The following is a 22,256-nucleotide window of genomic DNA, read 5'->3' as shown; positions in this document are numbered from 1 at the left end:
TGTGTGTGTGTGTGTGTGTGTGTGTGTGTGTGTGTGTGTGTGTGTGTGTGTGTGTGTGTGTGTGTGTGTGTGTGTGTGTGTGTTAAAAGAGCAAAGGAAACATTGAAAACAAAGACACAATGTCAGAAAAAACTGAGAGCGAGGGAGGAGACAGAGAGCGGAAGCTTTGAGGAAGCAGTATATCAGAGGTTAGCCTTGTTTGTGCTAAAAGCGAGTCACCTCCCTGAACTATAACACATTCACAAACACTCAAGTACCATTCCTCCACTGCTCCCCCCTTACTCAATACACCCTCAGCTCCTGATTCAGTGCTTTGTTCTACACCTCTTACCGTCTTCTGTAGAAGCTACTGTTGCAGGCTAAATGAGGCATTCAAGAGCCCTGATTGGAGCTGTACAATATAGTTTTAGATACCCCCAACTGATAGCCGCTTCCCTGCTCCTAGAAGCTTGTGAACAAAGGGGGCGAGCTATGTAGGAGTTTATTTGCCAAAACAGCTTACATCCTTCCTTTTTTAGTGAATACAGGACGGGACAGACAGGGACAGACACTCCGTCTCGATGTGTTTATTCGCAGTCTGAGAACGGGTGGAGGGGAGCGGAGGGATTCCGTCATAAGACTGAATTAGAGGTGGCATTGTGTTTGGATCACTGGGAGGATCACAGCTGGGACTCTGATATGAGAAGGTTGTGTGTGAAAACTGTAACAACGGGGGGTATTGATTAATGATGAGATGTGATCTCATCCTCCAATGATGAATAATAAACTGTTATGAGAACAGGATGAATGTGATCACTCATTTGTTAAGGCTTAACTACACACATAGTTCAATGTCATATATGAAAATGCTTGTTCATGTTAAAATGTATCTGTCTGTCTATGCACCAAATGAGTGTTTTGCAAAGTCACAGTTGATAGAGGACACAGATTTCCAGGTCAGATTAAACTGTTTCCCCAAGAGAGCCCCCCATTCTCCTGGAGACAAACACAGGATGTCCTTGATGGACACGGTGCTATTATCTAGCCAGCCAGCCAGCCACAGAAAAAAAAACTTGGAGGGGGTTGAGTTATTAGCTGGCCTGTGGGCTCCCAGTACATGAAACAATGCCACAACTAAGATTAGCGTGGCCAAGAGAGGCAGTTTGTTACAATTCAAACTGTTATTATTCTCTCTTTTATTAATACTATCATTGCTTGTAATCAAGATTTGTAGAGGTAGGGAGGGTCTGGGGACAATCAAACAATGTGACTGATTATCAAAGGGGCTGCGATAACAGACTATGTCTTCTGAAAAAAGGTAGAAGTGACGAGGTACACAGGCGCCATTCAGTAAACAAAGGAAGAAATCATACAGAACCCTTGAGAAAATAACATCAACACTGTGGAATGATGGTGCATAGGGTCCTATCAATTCAGGTTGCAGCAGCGTGGGAGGCGAGAGTGAGGTATTTTCACATAATACATGGTTTGAAAATAATAGTCGATTGCATCTGGGAATAATCAGCCTTTATGCAATACCTGGAGGTCAATTCCCCTGTTTGATACTCCCTTGCTGCAGGGTTTATTAAAAGTGCACGTACCATTTGCTGTGTCTACGTAAGATTAAAACAAGAGCCTTCCTGGATTTGTGTCCAGTGTGTAAATGGCGTGAGCTTACCTGTGGATGGAAGAGTGGTGCTGAGGGCCTGAGGAATTTTTCCTTCAGAGCTCCCACGGGGTCGAGTAGCTTCCTCTTTTCCACCCTGCTGGACCAACAACAAGGCAGAGGGTTACGTACCAATTTCATATAAAACCTCCAATCAAATATTCAAACGCCAACCTCTTGTTATAGTGTGAACATTTAAACATGTTCATGTGGAAATAGCAGTTTCTGTTATTATCAGGGCTTAAATACCTGTATATGGGGTCCATGAAGAATGCGGAGGGCTTGGCGTAGTGCAGGGGTGGAGGCTGGTGTGGCTGGGGATGGTGCTGCTGGTGCTGGGCGATGGAGGATTGGTGCAACAAATGGGAATGGGGATGAGGAAACCCAGATGGGTTTTCGTCCTTGATGGAGACCCCCTTTCCAACTCCGTATAGGTGATTCTTTCTATGATGTGGCTCAGCTGCCACACCATTATGACCACCTCGGCTCCGGCCGCCAATGCTGAGGTCCAATGGCTGTTCTTCACCACTAGATTTTGCTGAAGGTCCGCTACTGCTCCCAGTACTACTGTTGGGGTTTGAGGGGTGTGTTGGGGTGGGAGGAGCTAACTTAGTCTCCTTGGGCTTTGTGGTGAGATCAAATGCGGACTCTCCTGATGAAGCAGGAACTCCTGGGGCACCAGAAGCCATCTTGTGCAGCTGCTCGCGAGGTGACTTGGGCTCTGCCTTAAAGAACATATTAGGATTGAGGGCACCTCGATCAGCACTGAAGGGATAGAGGGAGTTGTGAAAGTTGGGTAGAAACTGGAAGGGAAACATGGAATGGTAGGGCAATGGACCCATTTTCTTCTCCTGATGGAGACCAATCAAACCTGGACCAAAATATTTCTCAGCAATAGAGGCGATGGCTTTGATGGAATCTGTGGTGGCTGCATTGGCATTTGTGTGGGTGGGCGGGAGGGCTTGCTCATCAGGCGGAGGGAAGAAGGAGTGATGGGATGCAGATGAAAGAAAGGGACGATCAATAGCGAAGTTACCAGAACTAGACATGGCTGATATCAACGCACTGTTCATGTCTTCTAACTGGTGGCCTTCCTGACTTGATATGGCTTCAGACTGCTTCCTTCTTTTACCACTTCGCTCACGTTCACTCTCTCCATCACTCTCCAGGTCAGAACCATCACCTGAAGCCGTACCAGTGGTGGTGTCCAAATCTGTCCCACTTGTGGTATTAACGTCTTCGAGGTCACTACCATCAGACATGTCTGCAAGCTTAGATTTTGTCTTGGCTTCTCCAGAAGACAAATCCAGTTTGTTCTCTTTTTCTTTGTCTTCCAGCTGACTCAAACGGTTTCCTCCATTGCTGTTTGTGGAGCTAACCATGGACAGTGGAGGGGCATCTAGGGGACTCCGAGGAAGTTTCACCTCCTGACTGCCACCGCCCATCGGGCTCTTTAGCAACGAACTAGCCGGCAATAAAGGTGGTCGCGGATAGAGTGATTGGGAGAAGATACCTGGAAAACCATGAGGGAGGGATGGGAAGCCATGGGGTCCATGGGAGAAGGGCATGCCAGCGTGAGGGTGAGGTCGGGAGGGAAAGTAGTCAGTGAAGCCTAAACCTGACTGGTTTAGACCTGAAAGGTGGGGGTGGTGGGACTTTATCTTAGCCATGATGGGACTGGAGCTCATGGGGATGCCAGGGTTGAACATCCCTGCTGGAGAGCCATAATGGTTCTTGCCCTCACAGAAGCGACGATGCTTGTTGAGGGAGGAGGTAGTGCTGAACAACTGTCCACAGTCCTTGCACTTGATCTGGGTGCGGCAGTCAGCATGCATGCGCTTGTGGCGGCAGAGATTGGAGAACTGGGTGTAGGATTTGTGGCACACCTCGCCTGGGGGAACAAAAGGAGACAGCCCATCAGGGCCTGGTTAAACCCATTTTAACACTGTCTCTAACTTTGTATACCGAATCAACAGCAACACAATTACTGAATGGTAAGTACTGACAAAATAGAGAAAATAAAAACATTATGTATTAAATTCCACAGTTAAAAATGAGGCATAACTATCCACTATTACTATTAAAGTAGTAGTCAAAACGAATCGAAACAATATGTCATCAAGTTTCCTAGGGAAAGAAAGATTATAAGTTAATAGGTCAAATCTATTATTTGGAGTACACAATTAAGTTAATCATAATACATATAATGATCCGTCGACCTGTATGATTGGTTCAGGTTATGTAAAAAAAAAAGTAAATGGAGAAGCAAGATACAGGAAGGTGATGGACAATTAGATGAGGTGAATGGAAATACGTTTAAAAAAAAATACACTGTATCAAATAAGGCTTTAACTTTTAAAGCTCTGACTTACAGATAAAGGGTTTGACACTGCTGTGGATGTGCTTATGCTGCTTGAGGCCTGACGAAGTAGCAAAGGTCTTGCCACACTCAGGACATGTGTGAGCGCGTGCCCCCACGTGCTGGGAGCGGATATGACGCTGAAGGTTGCTAGGATCTGTGAACACCTGAAATTTAAAATAAGTGTATGAACATAAAATGTACGCCATAACAAACAATGAAAAGAATGCTGTTTTTTCAGAATGACTAAATCAGTGTTGAGAACCATTGTGTATGCAGCCTAAAAAACAAGTCCAGGTGAATTTCTGATGCAGATTAATGCTGTGTGTGCAGTGCACAACTTACGTGCCGGGTATGCTGTACCTTATCACAGTTTTCACACTCAAAACGCTTGCCACTGTCATGTGACATCTGGTGACGGATGAGGTTGGACTTCCAGTTGAAGGCTTTGGGGCACTGGTCACATTTGTACTCCCTCTCCTCTGTGTGGACTATCATGTGTTGGCCCAGACTAGATCAGGAGAGCACAACACCATCAGTGGATTCAATGAATCAGGCAAGTTGCAATGGTTGCAACCATAGGACAAATGGATAAGAAATTAATGGTTATCACATATTTGTGTACCTGTACTCATTCGGGAAGATCTTCTCACAGTCTTTACACTCGTGGATAGGCTCGTCGCTGTCCTCGCGCTCCTGTTTGAAGTCCTCTCTCAGTGTGTCAAAGATGGAGCCGCTACTGGTGCATGAATACTTCTGGTGCCGCCGCAGCTCAAGTGTTGAGGAGAACAGCTCATCACAGTCTTCACACCGGTACATCTGCTCGTCTGCACACACACACAGAAACAAACAAAGTTGTTTACCCATGGCACAATTCCTGAAATAATTTGTCCTTCAAGAAACATATAACATCAATTGAAATCCTAATTAAATGCTTAAAGAACACTTTAAAACTTATTAAATCTGGAATAAACTGCAACATTCTGTATTTATTTCTGTTGGAAAAAACACACAAATATCCAGTTTCACCATTATGTGACAAAATGTCTTCCTAATACATCACCCTAAACTAAACAGTTTGTATTCCTCAACAAGAGTGGACATCTATTACCTAGCTGTATGTTAGTTACAGCTAAATAGACTCCCATTTGGTAAAAGCAACAATCCAGCAATTGACATTCCCATAAATTGGAAATCAATTAGCAGTGAAATGTAGCCTTCATTAACACTGTTAATTGCTTGTTAAAGCAAGTGTTTTCTTGAGACTCTAGGTGTAATGGCCCACAGGGGAAACAATAGGGGCTGGTCTTCCCCTTCCATGTTGATAACCTTTACAATACTTCTCACCACCAAGGTCAAACACATAAAACTCGGCCAGTCTTTTCAATAGCAAGTTCCTGACTCAGATGCCAAGTTCAACAGATCGGGGAAAGCCCAGTGGAGTGTCTTTGTGCACAGGCAATAATGTGTGTGTATGTGTGTGTGTGTTTATGTGAACTTTCTCCAAAAAGAATGACCCATAAGGAACAGAGGTAAGCAGGGGAATAGTGGCGCCAACCCCATGGTGATTTCAGCGCCAACCTGCTACATTATATACCCCCTTTGCCAAGACCCGAGCAGCCACCGCCTGAGTCAACCCCCCCCTGAAGTCCCAACAGCCCATGCACACCCATCAGTCATCTCAAGGTGCACTAAATGAGTTTATCCCAAATGACTTACAGTGCATGGCTCACCTGTTCTCTACTGCATGTAAGCGTTTATCCAGCTAGAAAGTTCTTGGGCACATTAACAGGGCATTAGTGTAGCAACATCAATGTGTCTAACCTTGGGGAGAAGGATAAATAACCCTCTGGTCAATGGGCCATTACACTGAGCTCAAATGCTAAACTAACTTGCTTACTTTGACACCAGTGTGAGCATATTTCATGGAGAGGGAGCAATCAACACCGAGAGGGTTTGCATTTGCTCTGATGCTGTAAGCACTCAGATGCTTTTGTCTGTCGCCTTTACGACATTTGTTGAATTTGAAAAAGTGTGTGTGAATGATAAAAGTATTTGCAAATCCCACTTGCAGTTGGAATGTTGGAGTTGATATAAACACAATGTTGTGTGGACACTCAGAAGTGCATGCATGTGTGTTACGTTGAGGACTCACGTAAATAAAGGTGCGTGCATATGTGCACCAGCGAGCCTCTGTTTTTTCAGAAAGTCTGGTCTGGGTGTGGGGGGGGGTTAATAACGGGGAGACTAATAGCTCTCTGGGAGACGAAGTGAAGCACAATTATGTGCAGTTTAGCAGCTAATCTGGGAGCATGGGTGAGGTCTCAGGGGACTCCTCAAGTCCTCTACTTCAAATTCCTTCTCCGATAAGCCAGACACAGAGAGCGGCTCTGCACTGCCAAGCTCCCACTCAGCCCTGCTACCTTTCTCTCTCAAACACACACTCAAATACACAGAGAAAAAACAGACACTCATCCCTACAGTATAGGTGCTTTAACTGTCTCTCTTTGTCCAACACTCTTTCTGCTTTTTTGTCTCTCTCACAAACAGTGGAGGAAGTGTAACACTTTTTGTGTCTTTCCTCATCCCTCTTTCAGAACGACACAACACCAATGCTATGACACACACATTCTGGCAGGTGGAGTGTTTCACTTTTCTATCTGCCTGCATCCCCCTCTCTATACTTTACATACACACAGAGGAATTGAATAAATCATTTACGAGTCTGCTCCATCTTTGACGCACTCCTATAACAGGGCAATCTGCTTCTTTTCAATAATCAATCTTGCTTTGAGCTCCCGTTTCCCCTGGCATGGAGATATGTGCACAAACGGTGCATCATGCAAGGGGGGAAAAGCTGCAGAACATCTCACGAAACATCTTGGTCTCCTCCTTCACCATTTTATAGTCAATGACAAGTAAGAGTAATCTGATTTCTGTTTTCATCTGTGGTTCCAGACAGACTGGATACACAACAAAACAATGTTACCTGACAACAGCCTTTTGCCACAATAAATCCAAGATGTTTAAAGAAATACAGCGGAACTACGGCTCCTTTTCCGCTTAAGTGAACTTTGAAAGAAAAGCCCAGATCGACAGTGAACAGCTGTCCAAGTAAGATTATGAGATAAAATATTGGATTTATTCATTCTGACATATAGAGGCACGGTTGAAAGGTAGTGAGTACAGTGAGTCGAGTTACCCACTCAGAGGGAAGACAGGCGGTGAGAGCACCTAAAGACATGACGCACTTTGAAATGTGAGCCAGTATGAATACAGCACTGTACAGCAAGGTGTAGCAGGGCACTTAACACACAGGACCTTACAGATTTTAGTGTTGTAACTCAGAGCAAAGATCAAACTAACATACACATACATTTATATGGAAGATTATGGATAAAAGTCGTATCATATTTTAATTTTTTTATATTCCAGAGCATATATTTCTCAAAATCAATTGTAATTTGATTGTAATCATCTTTAACACATGTTTGACTAAAAACGAGTGTAAGACTGGATTAATAAACACATTTCAGGCTGCTACATCAGGTTTAATCAACTTGAATCCCATTAATGTGTTATCAAGTATGGACCACATGTGATGCTTCCATAATCATTTTATATTTTAGTTTTGCAATTGAATAACTTGAATTGGTTAGGTAATTATTATTTTTTTTTAATGTTTTTTTTTTATTATGCTCAGAATACAGTCTGACTGGGACATTATTACACTGCACGAAAACAAATGAAAAAACGTTAAAATACATACTTAAAGGTTTAGGCTTAATTTTTAGGGGGATACAGCAGCGTTGACTTGTGAAGTGTAAATATGTTTTTTATATATTTTGGTCGATGTGACAAATGAAATTCCAGTCTCCCGGATGCAGGTTCCCATTAATGCAGTCTTCACGAGGATATTTATTAGGCCTACGAATATTTTAGGTTTATTCCCGGCTTTCCGTTATTTGAAAATCTCTACTCACTTAATGGATGGAATCTGACAAGTGCCAATTGACGCTCTGATACAGTATTACAGGAACAGAGGCCCATTACATTGCCGCATTGTAAGCGCACAATTCAGACCAGCCTTCATTATTGTCAGGCCTATTCGAAATGACTGGTCCAAAAACGCCTTCAACCAGATGCTTTAATGCGGGATTTAATTGCATCATGGAACTTTATGATTCGAGTAATTCACATTTCTTGAGCAAAAAACTCTTAAAGGGGGCGATGGTTTATTTCCCCTCGTCACATTAGCGAGGTTATGCAGTGTGTTGACCGCGAAAGCAGCTCAGGATGCAGGTTGGAGTTTGTTTAAAATGTGCGCTAATGACGCGCATTAATCTTACCTTGTAGGTTGGGTGCCATGGATCCCTCGGGGAAAATACCGTCCTTCATATACACTAAGAGCTCCTCCCCTGCTTCAATGTCCCGGACAGCTTTATAATACATCTGAGGAGAGAGAAAAAGAGAGGGGGACTTTAACTTAATGTAAAGATGGAATTAATAAGTCTGAACCCCAATGTTGTTAATATCGATAGTTAAAAGAAAGGTCCACAGCCGAAACATATAATATTAGCATATTAATTTAGTGGTTAAATAAAACACCAGACATGTCTTAAATAGGATACATAGTCCATGATATAGCCTACGGAGTTATGGAAACATATTTTTATAAAAATGTATAGGCCTAGTTAAAAGCGGGACTGTGTGTGAAGCGCATGACACAAGACATGTATTTATATTATTCTACTCAGAATTTATAAATAGGCCTAAACAAAACGAATAAAAAACGAATATGCGCGCCCCCCGTTATAAATCACCTGAAAATAAAACACAACATAGGTCAGCGTTCTTTCAAGGAATTACTCAAACTTTGAAAAAAATGCAGATGAAATCCAGACGATACAAATACTGCTGTAATGAGCCTAAACAGTCTGAAAGAAAAGTGGTGAGCGAAACAAAAAGAAACATCAAACAGCTCAGCTGCTCTGATGCGTTTCTCATTTACAGCTGCAGTAAACCGGGAAATGTTGGATCTTTAACTGCACACAACTATTCATTTGATTGAGGTCATTTACATTGTGTGATCAGAGATAAATGACTGCTAGATAATGAGCTTTTTCCCTGGAAGTAAATGCGAAGGAAAAACAGGAATTAATGGCAATACTAGAGGCCATTAATAACCAAGGCCTTATCAGATCTCTTCCCAACATGTGAAAATCCGTTAACCAACCTTACATTAAACATATAGTCTAAACTAAGGCATATTCATTAAACTGCATAACAATCTAACGTGTATACTTTTCAATACAACAAATATCACAGCTTCATGCGTCCCAATGAAACAGCGCAAACAACCACTTCAATTTGCATGCAGAAGCTGTGACCTCTCCAACACAGGGGGGCGCTCTGCACCAACTGAATAATGACTCCCAAAAAGGTAGGCAGAGCACACACTCATTCACAAACACACACACTGTCACACACAGAGAGGCCGGCGAAACCAACTTCCAAGACCTAGTGCTCTTGAGAGGACACAAGGCGCAAAGGCCTAAAATCAATGAAAATAGTACGGCTTATTATTAACATTATTATTATTAAGCAAAGCGACAACTTCTCTACGTTTTTTCGACCTGACCTTTCTTTTCTCTGTGAGCCGGAATAGTTGAGAAAGTTGCGCGGCGCTGCGGAGAGCCTCCAGCTGCAGGAGCACTTCAGTCCCGGTGGAGTTGGCGACACAACCCATAGTAGTTCTAACGGAGAGGGAGCGGGGTGCTGGAACTCACAGGGCCGGGGAGAGGAGGTCTCGGAGCGGCCAGGCACGCTGCGGACGGTCGGTGCTCGCTTCCTCTATCTGGATAAAGCCCGACGCTCTTCTGCTCGTCTACTCTCTAATCTAGTCAGTGAGCGCGTCTTTGATGATGATGATGGGTCTCTCTCTTTCTCTCTCTCTTCCTGACTCTCTCTCTCTCATTAGTGATTCCCTGTTGCCCCTCGGTGCTCTCTCGGTTACCCGTCGGCCACTCCTCCTCGTCTTATCTCCAGCCAAAAGGATTGAGGGATCTGCGGCGCAGACCCCTCCCCGCATCTCAGATCCCTGCCGCCGCTTTGGCCGCTTGATACATCCATTATTGATGTAAATAATGGATAAATCTGCCTGACAGACTTGCACTTACTATCGGTCACTTTCAAACACACGGGTGAAGTACACGATCAAATAAATCAACCCAGAAAAAAATACCAATAGACCTTTTGTTGATTAATGTTATTTTAGTTGAATACAAAATGCAAAAACAATATTTCGTTTACTTTTATTACAGCACCTGCCCAACGATGGGAGCAATTTATTAATCTCTTGAGGGATTTATTTGGGTCAGGACAGTAATTTTAACTGGGATGTTTAAGGATAACTTATTTGATATTTTTTACATAACCTGTAAGAAATAAAAAATATTTTTGCATTAATCACCAAACACTTAATTAAAAATGCTATTAATTATTTATATACTTTTATTCTTTTTTTCAATCATTTTAATTGAACATTTTGATTTCGAGAAAAAATAAATAAAAAGCGTTCAATACGGGTGACACGAATGACTGATTGTGAATAAATTATATCGGTAGATTACGTAGCACTGTGTAATAATTTCAACATTTGTTTTATTTTATGTTTTTTGCCATCCATTTATTTTAAATACTTTAAAATTATGAAAATCTTTCGCAGGCTTACAGATGAAAACGTAGTCATCAAATATTACTTTTTTAGGAATACAGTAGAATAATTAGGAAAATTAAAAAACATTCACAATAAATATTTGTATTTTTCTGCAGCATTTTGAGTCTCCATGAATCTTTGTAGGATTCTACAGTAAGGCCTACACAATCAGACCTTTCTTGACCTCTTCCCATCTCTATCCAGTGTTGAGGGGACAGATGCCCCATCGATCAATGCCAGCCGTAGGGTCAGCAATAACCCCCCACTGTGGCCTCACACACACACACACACACACACCCACACACACCAACACACGCAGTGTCTATTTATTGATGGATCCATCTCGGGGTAGAAGGGCAGATCAAACAGCATTGAAGGGCCTCCACTCCAAAAACAAAAAAGATAAAGGGTTGACAAGAAGGTGGACAAGATTCATCTTCTCATCAAACCTCAAACACACACACACACACACACACACACACACACACACACACACACACACACACACACACACACACACACACACACACACACACACACACACACACACACACACACACACAACACACACACACACACACACACACACACACACACACACACACACACACACACACCCACCCACACAAGAACACAGGGGATACTGTTGATTGCCTTGCTTTGTAAGGCCATCATTTAAGGTGCCTGAATATTGCATCAGGACGAACTGGTGTGTGTGTGTGTGTGTGTGTGTGTGTGTGTGTGTGTGTGTGTGTGTGTGTGTGTGTGTGTGTGTGTGTGTGTGTGTGTGTGTGTGTGTGTGTGTGTGTGCATTTTTGCATTTGCTTGAGGACTGACTAAGAACTAAAATAATGTGGCTGTTTGCAGAGACCTGCACAAAGTACTAGTACATTTATTTTAAACGGATTACATTTTTCTTTTTACAAATGCTCAAAGACCCAACATCATTTCAATGTGTTCTGGGCACATTTATTGCATCTGATTTATATGGAACCAAATATATGAAATAATAGCAAATTAGTGCATGACCATAAATATATAAATTATGCATGATCTTGCACACATATGTTCATCTCACATCATTAATGACAAACAAATAAACAAATAAAATATCCACTTGCTTTTTAAAAGTTTACTACCCGCATATGAATTTGCCCTGTGTGCACATATTTCCATAAACTCATGCATTGTGCATGCTAATACAAAAGAAGAAAAGAAAAATCACTGAATAGTCTGTTAAATTATACATTTTAGCACTGAGTGGCTGTGTGTGTGTGTGTTAGTAAATAAATGATAGGGTCATACCTGTGAGCCACTACACCAAGCAACTGGTCAGGCAAACAAAAGCAAAGCTGTTTGCTAAGTACAAATAACTGAAAAAACACATAAAAAAACAATCATGCACGTGGCCTCTGGTTCTGATAATTCTCCACAATTTTCGCCGGTGCCCTGATTCCTTCTTTGATATTGTGTGGCAGTGGCAGGGGGCACTGATGTGAAAATCTTAAAAGGATTAGGCGGGTTGGTGTTGCCAGCCAATTGGTGCTTGTCAATCTCGGAGGCCCTTGTGTGCTCCCTCTCTCACTTGGCCCAAGCCCCCTTTCTCTCTATCGGTCAGGCTGAAGCTTAAATGGACACACTAGCTTGTCCCCTCAGTGTGACAGAGTGACAGGTGGCAGATCAAGACGTTAGGACAGAGAAAGGAGACAAAGACAGCGAGGAACAGGCGGCTAGAGACCGAGACAGGAGGGGGAAAGAGCCATGTAGGCAGGGATTAGGAAACAAATAAGAGTGGAGTGACAGGAATGTGGAAACACACAGGCAAGTCATATGGATGCATGTGGCTACTGTCATACCTCCATAATGTTTCCATGGTTGAATTGTTTTGTCTTTGTGTGGAGATTTTTTGTATGCATACACGTGTGTCAGGTAATGGCACACTGCTGGTATTTCATTTAAAGAAACTGGGACAAGAGTCAGCAAAGCAAAAACAGGAGAAAACAGCCTCTGCAGGAAAAAGGGAAACCGAGAAATACGCTAATATATTGCAGCAGTAGGTTGTGGCACATGCATGGGGTTGGGGTTAGGGCCTAGTTAAGCAGTTGGGGTTTTATGGGCACTGGCTGGGCATCTTTCCAAAAGTATCGGATGCCTTACCCAGGTTCCGCGAGAGAGAGAGAGAGAGAGAGAGAGAGAGAGAGAGAGAGAGAGAGAGAGAGAGAGGATTTATGAAGCAGAAACTGAGAGAAACTGCTGCCTCCACAGAAGAAGACAGTGCCTTGGATAATGGTTATTATGGGACTCATGAGTCTCAGGCTATTCTTCAGCCTCCTTGAAAGGGTCATTTCCTAACAGCACTGGCAACTGGCCCAGCCACAGACACACAATAGAGCCATTCCTTGGTCATTACCAACACACACAAAATGTGCTACTACAATGGTTCACACACACACACACACACACACACACACACACACACACACACACACACACACACACACACACACACACACACACACACACACACACACACACACACACACACACACACACACACACCAGCGTGCACGCAGAGATTCAGACGGATCTACCCAGTGTCCACTCTCGGCGGATGTGAAACAATAACAGCTACCCCCCTTGCCTATTGCTGTCAACATACTGCTGGTTTCTTTCATATTCGGACGACCAATCAAAGCAGGACATCCCTGTCATGTCACTCACCTGGTCTCCAGTGAGGTGACAGGCGGCAAGGTTCTGCTCCTCAAATGACAGGGCAGAGCGGACGTATTTGAGCCAGCTGTTGCCGGGGGTGTCCGGGCCTGTGTCCAGCGCAAACTTCACGTTGCCCATGTCGTCGACCACCTGTTGGAGAGCAACAGGTTAGATATTATTACAGAGACACATTTATCTTTTTTTTCATTTATCAAATCCCATGAAATATTTTTCCATAGCATTTTCCAAAGAGGTAGTTAAAAGAAATGCAACGTTTTTAAAGTGCAGAAAAGGGTAAAAAAAACAGCAGCGCCAGGAGTTTCATGTCAGTCAACTTTAAGACACATAGGGGCAACATGTCAGTGGGTGTTAGGGCCACCTAACCTTGTCAATCCCAACAACAAGAAGAGGAAAGAGGGAAAGGAGGAGGAAGCAGGAGGGAGTAACAAACTATGGCTTCTTTCACTCGTCTAAAGACTTTCTCTGGCACATATTGATCACCCTTTGTAACCCCTACGCCCCCCTGAGACTCCAAGAGCGGGTTTCATGTTACCCGCTTTCACAGAGAATGAAGGATGGAGGTAGAGGTAAAGGAGGAAGAGGAGGAGAACAAGGAGACAATAGCGGCTTATTGTGGAGAAAACGTAAGGGGGAAAAACCATGAAGGAACTAACAATGCTGGATGTATACATATGAAAATGGGATCACATTATTCCCAAAATTGTACACTATTGAATGACAAGAAATAGAAAAAAGTCCTCAAATTTGCCAAAAGAGCAAAAACACTGCATTTATGAAATGAATGAAAAAGAGACAGCACAACGATTTAAAGGCAAGCCATGTTTCTACTGTTGGTTCCTTTGAATGCAATTGTGTGCGTGTATCAGTAGGTGTGTGGTGGAGTTGGATGTTTCTGTGAATCTGGGGGTAGCTGGGCTAAAACCCCTAAGCCCACCAAGCTGTGGGTGAAGCTCCAATTTCTCCTCGGCCCTGCATTTGATACTGAGCCTGTGTGAATTCTCTGGGGAGAAGTGGCCCGAGACAGAGCAACTCCTCTAATTACAACTTCCAATCAGCGCGGTGCCCAACGCTGACCTCTAGCTTGACTCTCTGTGCTCCTAATCACAGTCAAATGTCTGCTGAAGGAAATCGAGGTGTGATGGAGAAGAACCAACCAACCATCTGACGTTTTTAGATGTGCAAAGTTCATGAACCTCTCTAACTGCCTGTTTTTTTTCCCAGCTCGTAAAGTGTAAATGGTCATGTTCTTGTTGTCTGGGTTAGCGCGTGCAGAAGGTGTATTTTCGTGGGTGGAGGTGCAGGTGCCAAGTTTGGTGAGTAAATATGTAAAGGGTCTGGTTGGAGGTGTGGAAGAACTGCCATTTGCTTGTTTGTACAAATACGGCAACCGTTTCAGGCGAATGCATGTGCGCTTCGTTGAGATAACACAAATGTTTCTACTTTCAAGCCAAGGTGTGAGTTTACACTCCTCACTAAATGCGCTTGCTTTGGAATAACAATGACTGTTAGTGCCTCCAAACCGTAAACCCCGTTTTAAAACCCTGTTTCACAAGCTTAAAATAAAAGCTGTGGCCATTGCTTATGTAAATGTATTTGCTGATCGTGAGAGATGGAAAACATATTGTTTGTACAAATCAGTTCCTGTTATGTATTTTCTGTCAGAAAAAAGAAACGTGAAAAATGTAAACTGGAAGACCTTCTAAATAAAACAATGAGTGTTATCCTTACTCTCCACTCTACACATCTACTGCCTCCTCTGCTTCCATTTTACAACTTAAACACTTGGCTTGATCGAGTCCAGGCCTTTATTTTATGTGTGAAAACAGTCACTGAAAGCTAACCAGGCATGCCCCCCCCCCACAACACACCAACTACCCCACCCAATATCTCTTCTGCAGGCAGCGGAGTCAGAGTGCACTTGTCATGGCGTTGCCAGGGAGTTGCGACAGGTATCGTACATGTTTTATGAACACATGGAGAAAAGCTGGGATCCAGGTGGAGTCAAGGTGGGATTGTTTCTTTTTTTAGGCGTAATACCTAGGTGTTAGGGGGGGTTAGGGAAGTGCGACTCTGCACAGACACTTAGTATGTGAATACTACCATGCCCAATATGTAGGCATGGAAGTATTCATACACACACATGTTGTCCCCCCCCCCACCACTAAAGACACATTTAAGGGTCTGATCACAGGCTTAATGAGCTGCAGACCTGTGTGTTGTGCGTTTCTGCGTGTGCACGTGTGTGTGTGTGTGTGTGTGTGTGTGTGTGTGTGTGTGTGTGTGTGTGTGTGTGTGTGTGTGTGTGTGTGTGTCTGGGAAGCCTGCTAACACCCTGTCTCCGGGTGGAAGCCTGATTTATAAGGCTTCAAATGAGGTGCAACAGAGAAGGAGAGCCAGAACAAGCCCACGGCTGATTGTTTGTTTATTTACCTTTCTTGTTCATTTCCCCCCCTTTTCTACGTCACATTGGGGTGGGGTGATGTTGGAAATCATCAACTCCACGTGTGAAAGGGTTTCAACTAAACAATGCAAGCCAGGCAGCTCAAAGTCAACCCCTAAAGTACTCCAGATTAGAGGCAACATACATAAATGGGACACTAAAAATATCAGAAAATGCTGTTTGTGTATTTACAAAATGCTCTTTAACAATTCAAGTCTAACCTTTACATTTGGGCATATCATTGATTGGCTTCCAACTTAACTCTTCATATCACTTACACTTACATCCTGCTCCACATCCTCCAACTTCTCTACAATTATTCAATTTGGATATTTGCCCTGGTTTGGAAAATCATCAGAATTAATACATTTTATTCCAGCGTTTATTTACTTCACTCTGAGAGTCTGAATAGGCAATACAAAACAACCAGTAGAAAATCACAAAGGTTTAAACAAACTTGGAAAGTCAAACCTATTTGGAAGAGGAAATAAAGACAACGTAACGCCAATACTAACGTTAATACCCAAACTGTCCATTAAACATCCGTCCGTTTAAAGATTGATTTCCTGATTCCACTTTGAGCTAAATCCTTTACGTTAGTTCTGAGCACACAGTTGCCTTGTGTTGTGAAAATATAGGTCTTTACTTTTGGTTTTACCTATAAATAAAGTGGTTCAGAGTTACAACTGATACAAATGTCAGAATGCATGAAAAAAGGTTAAAATAATAATAAAATGAGGGAACATTATTACACGTCAATATAAATTATTTTTAAGTAAAAGGCCTTTTTCATTGTTTGACCTATGGTTTGGTATGATTTAAAAGCATCAAAAAATCACTTGCATGACAGCACACACACACATGCACACACAAACACACACAAGCATGCATGCATGAATACACACACACACACACACACACACACACACACACACACACACACACACACACACACACACACACACACACACACACACACACTCTGTTACATTAAACACACACACATTGCACAGTGCCAATAGCCTGCAGACTGCTGAGACCACCACTGGACGCCATACTGCTGGTGATATTGATCCAAGACAAATGAATGAATGAGGGAGAAAGAGAGAGAGAGTAAGGAAATATGTGGAGAGGGGTCATTGTGTCCGAGACAGAGTGTTGTCACACCTCGACTCCCGTCTTCTCCCCCCCCCCCTCGGATCAATAACATCCTTGTGTTTTGTTAGCCCAGTATTGTAGTGGTGCGTGGTCACTCCCTCTAGTGGTGTGAGACCAACACAGTCCGGGAAGGCAAAAGAGAGATGAGAAGAGTTAACATGAGAGAGAGAGGGTCAAACAAACTGGGAGAGGGATGGAGAAAGATGGTGCTAGATGGAGAGAATGAGAGGTGGAAATCCAAAGAGTGGTAGTGGCGACCCAGTTCCATCACTGCTTGTTTGTGTTTGGGGTGGCGCGGCGGTTAAGAGCATTGCGGCACAGAGATGGGGGAAGGAAGGTTGTGTTAAATAACCGTGCATTTGTAAGGACATTACCTCACTGTACACACACACACACACACACACACACACACACACACACACACACACACGCGCAAAGACACAATGAGACTTCAGTGAAAGAGAAGCGGCTCTGAGTGGACAGGATGCAGAGCAAACTCCACAGGAAGCTCTGATAAGAGCACGACACTTATATCGCTCCTCAAAACACAAAGGGGAACCTTTGACAGCTAGGAACCTTTAATGGACGTCTCGGCATGCCCTCTCCTCCGCCAGTTATATCTGACGGATGTGTATGGCATGCAGGGCTGAATTAGTAGAGGAAAGTTGCTTGTATGGGTAGACGTTGGTGACAAGGTACATATTATTCTCTGTCTGATGGAGGGCAGAACATGGAAACAGCAGCTCAGAGCACACTGGGGATTGTGATTTTGATGTGAGATTGAGATAGAAGCAGACGTACAGCATGTGAGACATAACTGCTGGGTTATTATGTGTCTTACAGAATACTTTTATGAAGTGCTATCTTAGAGCTTTCTTGCCCTGCCACGATTTCCAGGTGGGAACAACACACCCTAGTATGCATGTATTTGTATATGTGCGTGTGATAGTTTTGAAAGTCTAAAAGTGCAGTAACGTTATCTAACTCTTTGAAACATGTTTTCTATGCTCGGAAATACTGTAGATAAAGGATGCTCTTTTTCTGTATTACTTGATTCAATGTAGTCATCATTAATACATGTATAACACAAAGGTCTGTGTTGGTATGTGGAGGACAGGGAAGCAGCATGTGAACATGTAAAGTAAAGACTGACTCTCTCCTGGTTTACTAACTTGTGTTCTGAAGTGTTCCAAAGAAAAACAAAAACAAGGGAAAGATTGCTTTTCAATATAGATATTGCTTTTAATTTATCAAAATATGTGAAAATGGAGAGAAAGTCGGATGCATGCACTTCTCCTTGAAGCAACTAGGGGGCAGTCTGGGATGAATCTCTCCAGGTAAAAGAGCACAAGTGGAAATTAAACTTCCCCACACTCTCTGCAGCTGTACACACATACATATACAAAAACACAATATAAAAATGGTAGTCAGAGTAGGAATTATATGGAAGCACACACACACACACACACACACACACACACATACTCTCTCTCTCGCACACAAACACCCTGCTCTAACCCTCTGGCTCTGCACACACACACACACACACACACACACACACACACACACACACACACACACACTGTTTTACCCCGACGGCCAGTCATGGAAACAGAGCAGTGACAGTGACAGATTGAGTGGCTGTGAAGTGGGCTGCGGAGCTGGTTGTTAGAGGTGTTGCAAATTAAGGTGCAGGACGACTAACAAGAAATAAAGAAGTGTGTGTGAGAGTGTGTATCCTTTCTGGAAAAGGGTCTGGTTCTAGTTGGGAGGTCCCTCAACATGCACATACACACACAGGCGGACTAATAAAGCGGCTGACAGAGTACAGATCCCCACAGCCTCAGTGTGTGTGTGTGTGTGTGTGTGTGTGTGTGTGTGTGTGTGTGTGTGTGTGTGTGTGTGTGTGTGTGTGTGTGTGTGTGTGTGTGTGTGTGTGTGTGTGTGTGTGTGTGTGTGTGTGTGTGTGTGTGTGTGTGTGTGTGTGTGTGTGTGTGTGTGTGTTTTTCTATGTGTGTGTGTGCGTGCGTGCGTGCGTGCGTGCGTGCGTGCGTGCGTGTGTGTGTGTGTGTGTGTGTGTGTGTGTGTGTGTGTGTGTGTGTGTGTGTGTGTTGTGTGTGTGCATGTGCCTGCGTGTGATGGATGGGGGCCTGCAGAGATGACCCTACTCTGCCACATCACTCACAAATGAGTGTGTGTCTGTCCACATTTGTATGTATGTGTGTTTGTGTGTGTGTGGAGGTGAGAGGTGGACAGGCACACAAGGGGTCCTGTCAGTAAACCCCCTCTTAGAGCAGGAAGGAAAAAGACAGAGAATTAAAGACAGAAAGAAATGGAGAGAAAGACATTTTTCATAGTTATTAACTTCAGTGGACTCTAGGTGAAGATGATGTGGGGATGACGTAATGGAACCCAAGAGGATGACTTATACGATTAAGGAGCGATGTTGCAAACACAATATGATTTTTTTTAACATCAAATCTCATGATTTTGAAGCTTTGTAATAATTTTGAAAAACTAAAAAACGCTGACATTTGTATGAGTCGATGCAAACAGCATGTAAAGTACATCCAAGCACACTATACACACATTGTTTCATAATGTCAAATCATTAAAATTGAAACACCAGAACAGATGCAGGACAGGTGATATATTTCCTCATAAGTCTTCTGCTTATTTCAGTTGATTCAAAAAATGATATTGAAAGTATAGGCTCTTTTCACAACTGCTCAGACGGTGAAGTTGACAGTATTGGTTAAGCATTGCCCATTCAATTGTCCTTTATCCAAATTTCTCAGTACTTCATTTGATACTGTAAATGTTATTTTTTGTATCTCTTTGTGTCCCCACCACAGCATCTTTCATTCCTGACACAGTGAAGGACTGGTAATAAACACAAATAAACCAATCCACACTAACTATAGTACGAATTCTACGAAAAGAACAGTAACTGTCAAATGTCAAGAATATGTTTGTCCAGCTAAATTCAAATGATATTCAAATATTATTCAAATATTCTTTTCAAACTGTTTAAGTGAAAGAAAACATAGAGTGTGTACTTCAACAGTTACTCACACATCCTTGAATTCAAATCCAAGATTATTTTATGTTGAGTCTAAATTCAGAGAATCAGTGGCAGAGCCAGTGTTTCATCATGAGGAGCCATACTGGGAGTATAGATTGGGCCTTTAAAAATGAAGTGTGTGTTCGTATGTGTCTAGTGTGTGCAGGAGAGGCCAATTACTGATGCTGGTAATAGTACACCTGTGTAGCCATGTCTGGCAGTCTAATGATAGCTAAAGAGGAAGCAGGCTGTAAATCCACACACACACACACACACACACACACACACACACACACACACACACACACACACACACACACACACACACACACACACACACACACACACACACACACACACACACACACACACACACACACACACACACTTCCTTTTATTGAGGTAAAAGAGTGTGTGTCGAAAATGACATATTTACTGTTTGTCTGTCAAAGGCTCAAGTGAGTACCACTGTAAAATAACTGCATGTCTGTGCCGTGTGTGAGTGTCTGTTGTATCACTACTACTATGCACGCAAGGTGTTAGAGTGTGTGTTCATCAGTGTGTGAGTGGTGTGTGTGAAGGTGAGTGAAGGCGTGTTAAATGTGACCCATTTTATCTGGGCCGGGCAGCCATCGACATAATTAAAAACCAGGCAGGCAGGCCGGGGAGGGCCTGGGGCCTTGTAAAAGCCATCTGGGTTGTAGTGTGTGTGTGCGTGTGAGTGTGTGTGAGTGTGTGTGAGTGTGCGTCTTCACATATTGTGAGTGTCAGAATGTGGCCCGGCTCACTAATGACCCAACTTGCTTCTCTTAAATCAGCGTCTCTACAGTCACCGTCACACAGCTATCATTTGTGGTGAGTGTGCATGTGCCACACTGAAAACAGCATGTGAAAAGTTCCAGTGTCTTTCTCCCACAGACGGAAAATAATTGTAAAGTCAAATCTAATTTTGTTTGAGTTTGACCCACCTCACCTTTCATTTTAAGTAAGAAATTCCTTTGCAGCTGGGAAAACCTGGCTATATTTATGGATTTCATTTAAGCATTATTGAATTTGGTAGACATTAAGCACATTTAAACTCATTATTCTGCCAAGTTACCCATCAGTTTTGACTTTACAGTTGGTTGCTGATATGTCTGATTTAAGAGGAGCATTTCATGTGTGTTGCCAGTGAATCTGTGTTAATGTATAGCATATATATTTTACACAGGGATATTTCTAGCATCACGCCATAATGTCCACCTCCGCACCCCTGCAGCTCATCTGAATAAACAGGTTGCCATGTGCTGGGTTGCCAGGCTAGTGTAACTTTCAACAGGAAGTGTGCACACTTTAAAAGAAAAGAGCAGTGGGTTTTCAGGCTGGACCTCGTTAATGAAATAGCTTTGTGTTATTTACAGCCCCTAGTTAAAAGGCTGGATGAGTGTGTATTAGAGTGTCTATGTGTGTTAATGTACATGCTTGTGTATGCTATCTTATATGTGTTGTGTGTACGTGTGTGTTTTTTTATGTATGTGTAATGTGTACATGTGTGTGCACAGAGGTTACCATCATGCTATGTCTGTTTTACTGTTGGACAGCCTTTTACAGGCCGGCCTTTATGATATGTATTTAGGGCAATTAGTGAGCAGATATATTGGCTCATTATAGTAAAGCAGGTGCAGTGTAAACGGGGGAATATAGGAACAGTACATGAGGGTCACAGTCTGTCTGTGCTGTTTGAAGGCTAACAGCTATTATGTGAGTGACAAACAGGAGCATAATCAGTGAACTCAGTGAGAGCCAGACGGAGGAAACATTTTCTCATACTGGCCTCTGTCAAAGAAATCAAACGATGAATAAAGAACATTTATCACATTTCTTTTTTTAAATAGTTAAAAGGCTCAAAAGGGGACAAAGTGAGTTAACTTGAATAATAGCTGAGAGGCAGAGTTAGTAAAGTATGTGTTTATTGGCTGGAGGGAACGCACTGTGAGGAAAGTGGTTGTTTATTGGCTACAGAGACTAAGGTTTGATAGTGCTGCTGGGCTTGTCTCAACAAGTCATGTGACATGGACACACACAAACACACATGTGTATTTATTAGCTACTTAGTGATGGATTTTATTTTTACGATTACAACTTTATAGATGTAATACA

The 22,256-nt window shown here is 42.9% G+C and overlaps 1 protein-coding gene across 7 annotated transcripts in view; it reads right to left on the bottom strand.

The window, feature by feature from the left end:
• prdm16 (PR domain containing 16) overlaps window positions 1–13,586 on the bottom strand; it is a 20,797-nt gene extending 7,211 nt beyond the window's left edge. For 2 of the 7 annotated variants that reach the window (XM_010774873.1, XM_010774878.1), the window contains exons 1-7: window positions 13,444–13,586; window positions 8,354–8,456; window positions 4,630–4,831; window positions 4,350–4,515; window positions 4,018–4,171; window positions 1,895–3,569; window positions 1,658–1,745 (exon numbers count right to left, since the gene is read on the bottom strand). In XM_010774873.1, coding sequence (XP_010773175.1) covers window positions 1,658–1,745; window positions 1,895–3,569; window positions 4,018–4,171; window positions 4,350–4,515; window positions 4,630–4,831; window positions 8,354–8,456; window positions 13,444–13,572 — 2,517 coding nt within the window. In that variant the 5' untranslated portion in view covers window positions 13,573–13,586. The remainder of the gene's footprint in view (window positions 1–1,657; window positions 1,746–1,894; window positions 3,570–4,017; window positions 4,172–4,349; window positions 4,516–4,629; window positions 4,832–8,353; window positions 8,457–13,443) is intronic. The other 5 variants (XM_010774874.1, XM_010774876.1, XM_010774875.1 and 2 more) reach the window with 5 other exon arrangements.
• Between the last annotated feature and the right edge of the window lie 8,670 nt (window positions 13,587–22,256).

This window comes from Notothenia coriiceps, unplaced genomic scaffold (genome assembly GCF_000735185.1).
Source record: "Notothenia coriiceps isolate Sejong01 unplaced genomic scaffold, NC01 NC01_scaffold00014802, whole genome shotgun sequence".
Lineage (NCBI taxonomy): Eukaryota > Metazoa > Chordata > Actinopteri > Perciformes > Nototheniidae > Notothenia > Notothenia coriiceps.
This window is presented reverse-complemented; position numbering and strand designations above follow the sequence as displayed.